Genomic DNA, 12,046 nt, shown 5'->3' with positions numbered 1-12,046 from the left:
GTAGAGCCTCTGGTGAGCTCTGGCACAGCCCAGACATGGTTGGGATGGGGCTGTCCCTGCCAGCAGATGAAGCAGTTACCTCCAGTGGAATGACGCCTCTGCCACTGGTCTCAGAACAGCCGCTGTCACGAGTGTCCCCTCACCAACAGCGGGGCGTGACTCACCCGGGGGCTGCTCTCTGAGGTGAGGGTTGTTGCTGTGATTCCCCTGGAGAGGACGATTTGGCTGATCTTACCTACCGGCTTAGAGCAGAACAAGAGGGTGAAACTTCCACATCAGAAAATCCATCTTTCCCCATCTTTTCTGTCTTGAAAAGATTGGCTAAACTGGTTGGATTTCCTGGAATTCCATTCCAGGGGTCAGTAGGGAGTGCCATTGATTGGTACCTGGATCAAAAGCTCTCCTGCAACAGGAGAGCTGTCCTTGCCCTTGCGTCCTATCCTGGATGAGCTGTTCAAGAAGGCACGACAGGCCTTCCCCACACTGTGTCAAAGGACATTAAGAGAAAATACCTGCTCCCAGAGGAGGCGTTCGATCCTGTCTCAACCTGCACACGGTATCCAGCAGATGCAGCAGTGGCGAGGGAGGAGGTGGGTTGGGAGCAGGGCCCTGCACCCCGGAACCCAGCACTGCAGCGCCTGCGTTCATCCGGACAGAGGGCTCACTGGTGAGCGGCCGCAGCCCTGCGTGCCATGGACTGTCAGGGCTGTATGGTCCGAGAGCAAGTGGAACTCCAGAGGGAAGTTCCTGTGCTGGTAAAGCCTGTTTGGCTGGATAGTGTCAGGCCTCAGGCCATTGTCCTCAAGGAAAGGGACCTGGCGAGGCCTGAGGTGTGAGCAGCCACTGACGCAGGGGTGGCAGTGGCAAAGAGCCAACAAAAGGCCCCACTGTGCTTCCCGAGGTGGGAGTAGTGCCCCTCAGCTCCCCACAGCGGGGCCGGGAGAGGAAAGCTCAGCCTCAGCCTGCTCCCACCTCCTCTGCTTGTTCCAAAGTGCCCTTTTGGGAAGGTGCCCCACCAGCGCAGCACAACGAGGTGTCTTCATCCCCTCTCCACAGACAGCAAAATGACGGGGAATTCAAAGAGCCTGAAAGCTGGTAAATCCTGTTTTGTAAACTGATACCCATTGCTGCTGTGACTCCTCTGCCTTTCATTTCCTCCTGCTTTTGAATCTTGAGTCCTCAGCTTTATTGTTGATGTCTGACTAGAAAACAAAAGCATGTCCAAATCACCGTTCCTCAGCTCCCGAGAGTGCTCCAATAAACTTCTCACTGTGCAGGATCACAGACAGTCCGATTCCTCTTGGCAGCGGTGCAAGGCTGTGAGCAGTGGGAGCACATCTGAACAGGAAAGCCACAGAACCAGAAAAGCCTGAGACACTGACACAGGGATCCATTCCTTCTGTCCCTTCCTGGCCCAGCCTCCGGCAGGAGCTGCAGTGTTCTTCTGCAGCAGCAGCGGGTTTCAAAGGCTGTGTACGCACCTCCCAAGTCGGTTACCTGAGTGGTTTGAGGCTCCTGTCCAGCACACAGACGCTTGGGCTGGCTCTTTGTGTCAGTCCAGGGTCAATCTCTCTGTTTTCTTTCAGCTGAACTGTTCCTCTCTCTTCTTAAGAAGAAAATCTCAGCACAAATTTAAGTAACATCTGCTGCTTCTATTGGAAGTGGCCGAAAACATGCTTTCTCTCCCTGAGGACTTGTCTAGCTGGAAGACAGACGGGCATCACTTTCCCAGCTAACTTCTGCTGCAGTTCAGCCACACTTTCTGCTATGAAATGGCTCTGCATTTATTCTGAAATAAAATCAATTTTGTTTCAACCTAGAGTCTTGCTGGGGAAGTTGCTGTTAAGTCTCTGTCATGGTTGATTTCACCTTTGCAGGCAAGGCAGGCAAGGCATGGAGTGCTAAAGCAGTGCACAGAAGCACAGCTCCGAGCAGGCTCAACGGCTTGTGCCTTACAACGGGAAATCTTAGAATACGAAGTTATGGCTCCAGATGGTTGTTTCCACCGGGGCCCACCCGGGGCTCACCCATCACCGGGGGGTGATCGGAAATCATTGACAAGTCTAAAAACAGCCTGAAGCCTTCTGCAGACAGGGAGGTTCTGCTGTTTGCAGAAAGGGAAGCGCCTGACGCAGTGATCCTGTCCCAGCAGCAGCCATAAGGACTGACCCGAGCAGTGCCTCAGCTTGGCTTTGGGATAGGTCTCTGCTGCTTGTCCTGAAACACATCGTGGGGCTCAGCTCAGCATCCCATGTGGCTTCCTGAGGCAGTCCCTGCCGGGTGTCCCCACTGCGAGCAGATCACAAAAGAGCTGTCACAATTCATGGAGTGTCAGTAATGGAGTGAATCTCGGTTTCCAACTCTGTACAAAGGGGCTTAATTCAACCCTGTTACATCCTGACGGAGAAGGGGGGACCATCAGCGTGTGAGAAGGGGCAGCCAAGGCCATGGCAGCTTGGCCTGTGCAGCATGTGTTCATTCCTTAGCCATGCACACAGGTTAGTGATGAGCTGAAAACCTAAACCCTAATTATCATTGGCTCATCCTCAGTGTAGTTGGGCTATGCTGGAGGCACCAGGGACAATGGGTAACAGCAGGACCTGTGGATCTGTCTTCCCAAATGGTCCTGAATAGCAGGAGACCTGTGAGGACCTCTGCCCGTGTCTTGGAGGCAGGCAGACGGCATCTGAACCTGCATTCTGTCCAAAACCAGCAGAGATGTACCAGCATTACTCCTGCCTCAAGACACACATTCACAGAGTCCCAGACTGGTTTGGGCTGGAAGGGACCTTAAAGCTCCTCCAGCTCCAACCCCTGCCACGGGCAGGGACCCCTTCCACTGGAGCAGCTTGCTCCAAGCCCCTGTGTCCAACCTGGCCTTGAACACTGCCAGGGATGGGGCAGCCACAGCTTCTCTGGGCACCCTGGGCCAGCGCCTCAGCACCCTCACAGGGAAGAGCTTCTGCCTTAATCTAACCTGAGCTTCCCCTCAGTGATGTTTCAGTTTGAACCCATCACCCCTTGTCCTATTGCTACAGTCCCTGATGGAGAGTCCCTCTCCAGCATGCTTATAGGTCTCTTCAGACACTGAAAGCTGCTCTGAGGTCTCCACACAGCTTCTCTTCTGCAGGCTGAACAGCCCCGATGTTCTCAGCTTGGCCACGTATGGGAGGTGCTCATGGGTTCATTGCCTGGAATGGCTGCGTGGGTGTCCTGGGTTCAGCTGTAGCAGTCATTTTTCTCCTTCTTAGTAGCTGATGCAGTGCTGTGTTCCTTTGCCCCTCGGCAGAGCCCTGCTCCTGCAGCCTCTGGCTTGGGAGGAGCAGAGGGGTCCCAGCGGTGGGTGAATGCCTCAATGCACCAGCAGAGATGGTGGCTCCAGCCGCCTCTGGCTCTGGGGACGTGCTGAGCAGCGTGTTCTGGTGCCCGCGGCGCTGGGCAGGGCTGTGCCTGCAGCGTGGTGCCACCAGGGAACATGCATGGCCCAAAGCATGAACGCAGGGGCAGGGCCCCTCTGCCCGCAGTGCTGCAGGGAGCCGAGGCCTTGCTGGTTCCAGGTGACACACAGAGATCTGCAATGACCAGGAAACTGCAGAGCCGTGCAATGTGTTGGGTTGGGAAGGACCTTAACAGCATCTCATTCCAAATTTGAGATGAAGCTCCAAAAGAATCCTCGCAAAAGACAAGGCTGTGTTGGAGATACCAGCACTGCAGGTCCTGTGTTTGCCTCCATCACACCATCACAAAGGCATTTCCACCCAGTGCAGGGATGTCCCTCGTCACACGTGGCTGGTGGCTCCTGGGAACAGCCTGGCTCTGCAGGATACACGCTCTGGCTTCCAGCTGAGAAGCCCAAGGAGCTTGGATGCTTGTGTGAGTCAGGAGCTCCCTGGACAATCTGCTGCCTGGTTTCCTCTTTCCAGCGCCCTCAGTTTCCCCTGCCCCAGCCTCACACGTGGTGCAGAGCACGCAACCCACAGCGGAAGAACCCTGAGCGGCAAACTCCAGCCCAGGGGGTGGGGAGCCGGTGAGTGGAACTGAAGCCCCGCGCAGCCCCGGAGCCAGCTCCAGGCACTGACCCCTCACCGGGGCAGGATGGAGGATTTGGGTAAGCCAGGTCTCACCGGAGCCCGCGCAGCGCTTGGTGAGGGGTTGTGCCTTCTGCAGCTCAGGGCAGCTTTGTCCTTCCTCAGGGTGAAGTGGGGATGCTGCCAAGGGGGCAGCAATGGAGCTGCCCTTACCACTGTGCCCCCCCTTCCCAGGGGATAGACAGGGCCCAGGCTACCAAGCAATTGCTTGGCCAGCAATGGAGAGCACTTGAAGGCAGGAAACGGGCTGTGGCAGCACCGCGAGCCTTGGCTGCACTGCGGCAGGGCAGCACCAGGGCACAGCACAGTGTTTGGGGCGCTCAGAGGCATCCCTGGGGAGATGCGGGCAGGGAAGCAGCCCCACAGTGGGGGCATCACCCCCGTGGCCCTGTGTGAGGGCAGGGGGATGCTGAGGGACAGCGGCGAAGCAAAAGCAGACAGAGCAAGGGCTTCGCCTTCCTCACAGGAAGCAGAGCTGCATCACACAGGAAGCACTGAGGTTGGGCTCTCCCATGTGGGGCTTGTGCTGGGATGAAGCTAAGGGCTGGGGATGTTTCATTGTGAGACAGAGATGGTGCACAGGGGGGTGGGGGTGGGGAAGCAGGGTCCTGCTGCCAACAGTTCCCGTTGGGAATGGGGGCCCGGTTAAGGGTGCTCAGGACCCCCACAGCCCCTCGAGCCCCAGGGCCGGCAGAAGCTGCTGCGATGCTGCTTCTGCTCTGAGGTATCAGGAGCCGCCCCGGGTGTGCCGGGGGCAGCAGCAGCCGGTGCTGACCCCGCTGTCCCCATGCAGATGCGCTGCTGGAGGAGCTGGAGCAAAGCTCCCGCGAGGCCCATGGGCTGCAGGCACTGAGCACCCGCACGCCTGCCCCGGCACACCTGGAGGTAACGCCTCAAGCTGGGGCTGGTGGCTGAGGCCCCACTGGGCTCGTGACATGGGTGGTACTGCCAGGAGCATCCTGCAGGCTCCAAGAGTTTGTCCTTACAGGTGCAGCCACCTCGGGCTCAGCCTCCCGCAGAGGCTGTGGACACAGTGTACAGGTAAAACAGGCCTTGGGAAGGCAAAGCCAGTTGCGGTTTCCCTTTCCATCGCTTGGATGCCTCTTACAGGGGCACCCGCGTGTGCCCCAAAACAATTCCACGAGCTGGGACGGGGGGTGCATCCTGCACTCCTGCAGCACTGCTGGGGCGAGGGCTGGGCTTCCAGCAGCCCCCTCCCTGTCGCATGTCCCCAGAGAGATCCCCTGCGCACAGTTCCCAGCCCCCGCCCCCTCCATCTTTGGGGTGGAAGCTGCAGCATCCCTCGCTCTGTGCCCAGCAGTCCTGTTCCAGTCCCGCAGCCACTGTTCCCGTCTTCCCCACCCACGGCAGCCGCTCAGCAGCTGGACAAGCTCCTTGCTGAACTGGGCCACATGCAGAGCAAGGTGAGCCCCAACCCTGGGGGAAAGGGGTTGGTTACTGACCTTTAAGCAGCTCTCACCATCCTCCTGCCTAGCAGTTTGCAGCAGGGGTTCAGGGAGCCCGGGGACCAGAGGAGACCGAGCCCAAGCCCTCTCTGGACAACATGCTGGGCAGCCTCACCCAGGACCTGCAGGAGCTGGGCATCACGGCCACCCCCACCAGTGTCTGCACCACCTGTCACAAGCCCATCGCTGGCAAGGTGAGACCCGACCTCCATCCATTGCCTCCATCCACCCTGCACTTCCATCCAGCACCTCCATGCATCCATCACCTCCAGCTATTGCCTCCATCCATCCATTGCCTCCATCCACCCTGCACCTCCATCCAGCACCTCCATGCATCCATCACCTCCAGCTATTGCGTCCATCCATCCATCGCCTCCATCCACCCTGTGCCTCCATCCGGCACCTCCATGCATCCTGTGCCTTCTCCATCCATTGCCTTCATCCATCCATCACCTTCATTCACCCTGTGCCTCCATCGCCTCCATTCATCCTATGCCTTCTCCATCCATTGCCTCCATCCATCCATCACCTTCATCCACCCTGCACCTTCATCCATCTGTTACTTCCATTCATCCTGTGCCTCCATCCACCCTGCGCCTTCATCCATCCTGTGCCTTCTCCATCCATCACCTCCGTTCATCCTGTGCCTTCTCCATCCACTGCCTCCATTCACTGTGTGCCTCCATCCACCCATTGCCTCCATCCATCGCCTCAATCCACCCTGTGCCTCCATCCATCCTGCGCCTCCATCCATCCTGCGCCTTCATCCATCCTGTGCCTTCTCCATCCGTCACCTCCGTTCATCCTGTGCCTTCTCCATCCACTGCCTCCATTCACTGTGTGCCTCCATCCACCCATTGCCTCCATCCATCGCCTCCATCCACCCTGTGCCTCCATCCATCCTGTGCCTCCAGCCATCCATTGCCTCTATCCATCCATTACCTCTGTCCACCTTGCGCCTCCATCCATCCGTTACCTCCGTCCAGTCTGCGCCTCCATCCATCCATTGCCTCCATTCATCCTGTGCCACCATCCCTGCTGCACTCCCATCCATCTCCCCACAGCTCATGGAGTCCCCGGAGCTGCTTTCAGTGCCTCCTACCTCCCCGCAGGTGCTGACAGCGCTGGGCAGGACCTGGCACCCCGAGCACTTCACTTGCACCCGCTGCGGGCAGGAGCTCAGTGCCCGGCCCTTCTTTGAGCGGGATGGACAGCCCTATTGCGAGGATGACTATCACCAGGCCTTCGCACCCTGCTGTGCCTACTGTGCCGGCCCCATCCGCGAGGTGAGACTCCTCCAGCCCCTCCTCCCCCAAACGCCCGGCCCCCTGCCTCACCCTACCTCCTCCTGCAGAAGGTCCTCACGGCGCTGGACCAGACCTGGCACCCCGAGCACTTCTTCTGCACCAGCTGCGGGAAGGTGTTTGGAGATGATGGTACATCCCAGGGGACAGGCTGGGCAGTTCTGCCCTGCTCTGGGTAACCCCTGGCCCCATCCGACCTCCTCCCCAGCCTTTCCCTTGCCTCCTACCCTGAGCACCCCCACGGCCATGACCCCCCGTACCCCCCGCAGGTTTCCTGGTGCGGGGCGGGAGGCCATACTGTCGCCAGGACTTCCTGGCCCTGTTTGCCCCCAAGTGCCAGGGTTGCGAGCGCCCAGTGACAGGCGGTTACCTGTCAGCCCTGAGTGGGGTCTGGCACCCTGAGTGCTTCGTGTGCACGGTGAGTGCGGGCAGGGCCGGGGGAGGCCACCGGGGCAAGCGTGTCCCTGCAGCCGTGCCAGCCGCCCCCATCCCGTTCCCGCAGGACTGCCTGAGCGGCTTCAGCAGCGGCTCCTTCTTCGAGCTGGAGGGGCGGCCCTACTGCGAGCAGCACTTCCACCAGCGCCAGGGCAGCATCTGCCAGGGCTGCGGCCGCCCTGTCACCGGCCGCTGCGTCACAGCTGCGGGGCGCAAGTACCACCCCGAGCACTTCACCTGCACCTACTGCCTGCGCCTGCTGCACAAGGGCACTGTCCGCGAGCGCGGCAGCAAGATGTACTGCCAGGCCTGCCACGACAAGCTCTTCCTCTGACCCCCGGCGCACAGCTGCCCCTCCTCCGTGGCCCTGGCATGGTCCCTGCTGGCACAAATGTGATTTGCTTTGTTCCAGCCATCAGACCCCTGTTTGGGTCCTGCTGAGCCGAAGTCCCCGGCCTCATCTTTGCCAAGCCAGACAGCCCAAGCATCATTTCTTGTTATCCCCCCCCTCCAAGACGTTCCTGGCATTGTCCCTGTCCAGCCACACGTCCTAGGCTCTGCCCCCTTGACCTGAAGCAATAAAACACGTGGCTTTGCCTTTGCTTCGCTCACGGGTGGCTTTAGGAACAAGGGCACAGAGTAAGGTGGGAGGGCTGGAGCCCCCCCAGCCATGTGCACCCATCGGCACTCCCCTGCCCACAGGTGCACTGGGGTCCCAGCACCCAGGGGTCACGCAGCCCCAGCCTGCCTGGGGAGCAGCTCCAGCTCCGGCTGCATTACACAGCACAGGCAAGTGGCACCCCGTGGGGCCCAGTCCTGCTCCAAAGAGCTGCCCCGTGCCCCAACAAAACCTGCCCAACAGCAACACAGCTTCAGAGCAAACCTGGCTGGAAGCAGGAGCCAGAAAACTGCTCCAAACCCACAAACCCGGGGAGGTACGGGGTTTGGGTTTCTTTCCACGTGCGCACACAGGCGAGAAACCCGTGAGGGAAATGTGGTGGTTGAGCCTGGCTCCAGGCTCCCTGGGGAGGGATGAGCACGTCCACAGCCCAGCCCCGCTCTGCAGGTGCCCTGAGCCCGGCTGCTGGAGGCTGCTCCCCGCACTTGAGGGGGGGCATTTCCTCACTGGTGCAGGCTGCCAGCACCCACAGGGGTGGAAATCCAAGGAAAGGCTTCCCAGCAAGAAGCTGGGTGCAGGACGAGCAGCCCAGGCCCCTGCAGCCACCACCACGACCACGGCACAGGTTTAACCCCCATCTCCTGCTAGGAAGAGCAAGGGTCTCTGCAGTCCTGGGAAGGGTTTGTCCAAGCAGCATCACCCGGAGCCCCCCGGGGCTGGACCGGCCGAGGGCGGCACCAACACACTTTAAAAACTTTATTTATATAAAAAATCATCTTGTTGGAAAAGCGTTACAAGAGTGTGCCCAGGGGGGAGGGGCAGCCCCGCCACCCCCCGCGCTGGGGGAGCTGCTTTTTGGTTCATTTGGAATTAAACATTTAAAAAAGGAATTAGTGTTTTACATCGTTAAAGGAAGAGTTAAACCCCAGAACAAACCGGATGAGCTGAGGGAGGGCTGGAGCCGGGCAGGGCGCACCAGGGTGGGAGCTGGGGGGGAGGCACAGGCAGGAGCAGGGCCCCAGCGGCTCCTCCGGGGGCTCCTGCTCCAGTCGCAGCCTCCTGCAGCGGCTTCCAGTTGTGCAGGGAGCCCGAGGGCTCCCCGAGGATCGCAGCACTGAATGTGCCACCACCACCACCGAGAGACGAGGATGCGTTTGCCCCAGCCCCTGTGGCAGCCCAGCCTCCCGAAAGAGGATGGAGACAAGAGACCTGCATCCCCTCAGTGAGGACAGTGGGGCTGGGATCCCCCCAGATGGGCTTCCAGCCCCCCTGCAGCCAGTGGAGGCTCCTAGTGGGGAAGGGAAGAGCTTCAGCTCTGCCAGGAGCACGGACACCCTTCCCCAGCAAAGCCAACAGTACGATTCCAAGAGCTATTTCACAGTGGCAAAAGAAAGGCACATGTCACGAGGAGGCAGGGCAGTGGCAGCCCTGCCAGCGCCTGCTCCTCACCCCGGGCACACAGGACACCCAAGAAGCTGCCTCCCCACAGGAGCGCACCACATCTCCTTCCACAGGGACCCACCACCTCCCGTGCAGGGAGGCTCATCCCAAGCCCCTCCCGCTGATCATCTTTCCCATGTAAGGATCCCTCCTCACACAGTGGGGGCCAGCAGCCCCATGCAGACCCCTCCACAGGAACCAGAGCCCCTTCCCATGCCCCCAAAGCCTTATTTAGAGCAAAGCAAAAGAAGTTATTGCTGTTTTTCCTTCCCCTCACAGCCTCCCTCACCCTGGTCCCACCGCCACCAGGGAGGGATGCTCCCGTTGTCCCCACAGCCCTGGCTGAGGAGTGATCCTGCACAAAAATATATCCTATAGGCAACAAAACCAAAACAAAAAGGTGGTGGTATGTGAGGTCCCAGTCTCTGTCCCTGCAGACATGTGAGCAGAGGGAAGGCGTGGGAGAGAAGGCAGTTCCTGGTCAAGGCAAAGATCCGGAGTTTGTTTGCAGCATCCACGCCGGTTGATCCGGCAGAGTTGGGCAGGAGGGATTCACGCTGGAGGAAGGAGGCGGTGGAGGACGGGGAGGAAGAGTAATGGGTCGAGGCGTCCCGGAACGGGAGGTGCAGCGGCCCAGGGGAGGCAGAGTCCGGGCTGCCCCTGGGCCCAGGCTTTTGGCTGGCGAATTGGCACCAACAGTCCAGCAGAAACTCCAGGAATAAGACAAGGTCAAAGTCGGTCCATTCCACCACAAAGAGTTATATATATATATTTATATATATAATATATTATCAACCCAAACTGAGTGGAGGCGGGGAGGTCACAGCTAGATCTTCTGCTGTGGAGAGAAAGGGAAAGATGTCAGCATGCCTGGGGAGCAGGGGAGCAGCTGAGGTGTGATCATGGCCCGACGATTGCAGGGATCAGCGATCAGAGCAGGACTGGGTTGGCCAAAGCACCCCAAGAGCACAGCAGAGGGACGTGTCACTCCTGCTCAGATTGGGCAGGACACCACGGGACATACCGACACAGGGGAGAGCACGGGAGCATCCTCCTGCACCTCCTCTCCCTCAGGCTGTGGTTCCTGACCCTCCTCCTGCTGCAGACACACCGGGTTAGTGGGGCCGATGGAGCGGGGGGATGTTAGTTGGGGGAGCCCAGTTCTCGCCTCCTCCTGCCAGCCAGGACAGTGACTGGTCATCTCCTGCCCCCAGCCCCACTCACATCCCCGGTCAGGAGGAGCTGCTCACCATCAAGGGCGCTGCCTTCACTGGCTCTATATCTCCAAGGTCACCAGATCTGTCCAGTGTCCTGCTGTGGTCCCGCTCATTGAGTGTGGAATAGTTGTCTGGAGCACGAAAAGAGACAGTCAGTCATGTCACCTCCATGGGAGGCAGCATCATCCCCACAGGAGATGTGATCTCTGCCCCCTCCCAGCATACCAAGGAAGCAAGATGCTCCTACCATTCCAATCCCAGTCCTACCTGGTCCCATGTTGCTCATCTGGATCTCCTCCCGCGAGGATTTCTTGTCTACAAGCATGTGAGAGCAGATCAGACACAGCCCCTGCAGCCACAAGCAGCAGAGGAACCGCTGCCTACCCTAGCTAGAAGACCCCAGACCCAGCTGCAACCGCAGCACTGTTGACCTTAGGATGCTACAGGACCCACATGAATGTAGGTCCTTTCTAGCCCTGAGAAGCCATCTAAAGCCCAAATTGATGGCCTTGTGTGAGCAGCTGTGGCTGCCAAGAAAGCCAGGGCTGAAGAGCAGGGAGGGGACGAAGGCCAACTCTTCTGCGCACTCCCAAGTAGAATGGTGACAGCAGGGACAGGCACTGCAGGGAAGGCACGTACCTGTTTTTTGGTTCCTGTCAATGAGAGGCAAGGTGCTGTCATCAAAGGAGTTGCCTCCCTGGGTCCGAGAGGTGTTGCTCAGGTTCACCTGAAGCATCAGACAGTGACCACTCACACCCTGGCCCAGACATTCCTTCCTGATCCGCACATCCCACCCCTCCAGCCCCCAGCACCAGGACGGGCCCAGGAACCTTACCGCAGCCCTTGAGCAAGGGATGAAGCAACCAGAGGGTGCTGCAGAGCCCAGGGCTGCACCCATGCCTGAGTGGAGGTGGCTTGCTGGGCTGGGGCAGCACCCAGCCCTCAGCAAACAAGGACAGCCCCAGCCTTTGCGATAGAAACCAAGCCCTGAAGAACCTTGTTCTTCAGCACTGCCACTGGCCTGCAGTCCTGCAGCTCGGGTGGGACACAAGGCTTAAACCTCTACGGAGTGGTTCTTCCTTAGTAGAGACTTCCTGCAGCCACCCGCTGAGGAGTGGCAAAGGGGACACCTCCAAGGTGTCAATCCCATCAGCGAGGTAAGAGCTGAAATCCAGTATTGCTGAGCTCCAGGAACACTCTCCTCCCTGCTGCAGGACAGCACCTCCTACCCTAGCCACAACAGGGCATCTCCATACCTGGAAATCCGACTTCTTCCAGCCTTCCTTCTCGAGTGGCTTCCGCAGCTCTTTGTATCCCCAGACTGTCTGCAAGACGAGGGCGGCCGCTCGGACCTCTCGCTCGGAGCGGTTCCTAGAGAGGGGCAAAGGAAGAGATGTTTGGAGATATACACGGCTGGGAGGAGGCTGCTGGAGAAGCCCTTCTCTGCCCCTTGCACTGTCCTTTGAGCACAGCCTAC

At 59.3% G+C, this 12,046-nt stretch overlaps 2 protein-coding genes across 5 annotated transcripts in view; one reads left to right on the top strand and one right to left on the bottom strand.

Annotated features, from left to right (window-relative positions):
- Nucleotides 1–4,025: 4,025 nt before the first annotated feature.
- On the top strand, nucleotides 4,026–7,627 carry LPXN (leupaxin; the record flags this gene model as incomplete). The annotated part of the gene is made up of 9 exons (XM_080619172.1): nucleotides 4,026–4,108; nucleotides 4,882–4,973; nucleotides 5,077–5,129; nucleotides 5,407–5,512; nucleotides 5,587–5,748; nucleotides 6,667–6,840; nucleotides 6,909–6,990; nucleotides 7,128–7,276; nucleotides 7,361–7,627. Exons 1-9 carry the CDS (start codon nucleotides 4,096–4,098, stop codon nucleotides 7,625–7,627), a joined length of 1,098 nt encoding a protein of 365 aa, XP_080475298.1. The 5' UTR covers nucleotides 4,026–4,095.
- Nucleotides 7,628–8,729: 1,102 nt separating this feature from the next.
- CTNND1 (catenin delta 1) overlaps nucleotides 8,730–12,046 on the bottom strand; it is a gene marked incomplete at its 3' end in the record, with an annotated part of 28,440 nt that continues 25,123 nt past the window's right edge. For 2 of the 4 annotated variants that reach the window (XM_080619129.1, XM_080619130.1), the window contains 5 exons: nucleotides 11,826–11,940; nucleotides 11,209–11,296; nucleotides 10,837–10,884; nucleotides 10,603–10,700; nucleotides 10,347–10,451 (listed from right to left, as the gene is read on the bottom strand). In XM_080619129.1, coding sequence (XP_080475255.1) covers nucleotides 10,347–10,451; nucleotides 10,603–10,700; nucleotides 10,837–10,884; nucleotides 11,209–11,296; nucleotides 11,826–11,940 — 454 coding nt within the window. Of the gene's footprint in view, nucleotides 10,191–10,346; nucleotides 10,452–10,602; nucleotides 10,701–10,836; nucleotides 10,885–11,208; nucleotides 11,297–11,825; nucleotides 11,941–12,046 lie in introns of those variants that run through there. The other 2 variants (XM_080619131.1, XM_080619132.1) reach the window with 2 other exon arrangements.

The sequence above is a fragment of the Psittacula echo genome (assembly GCF_963264785.1).
Source record: "Psittacula echo genome assembly, chromosome: 5".
In the NCBI taxonomy this organism is placed as follows: domain Eukaryota; kingdom Metazoa; phylum Chordata; class Aves; order Psittaciformes; family Psittacidae; genus Psittacula; species Psittacula echo.
The sequence above is the reverse complement of the archived record's forward strand: the minus strand, read 5'-3'. Positions and strand labels throughout refer to the sequence as shown.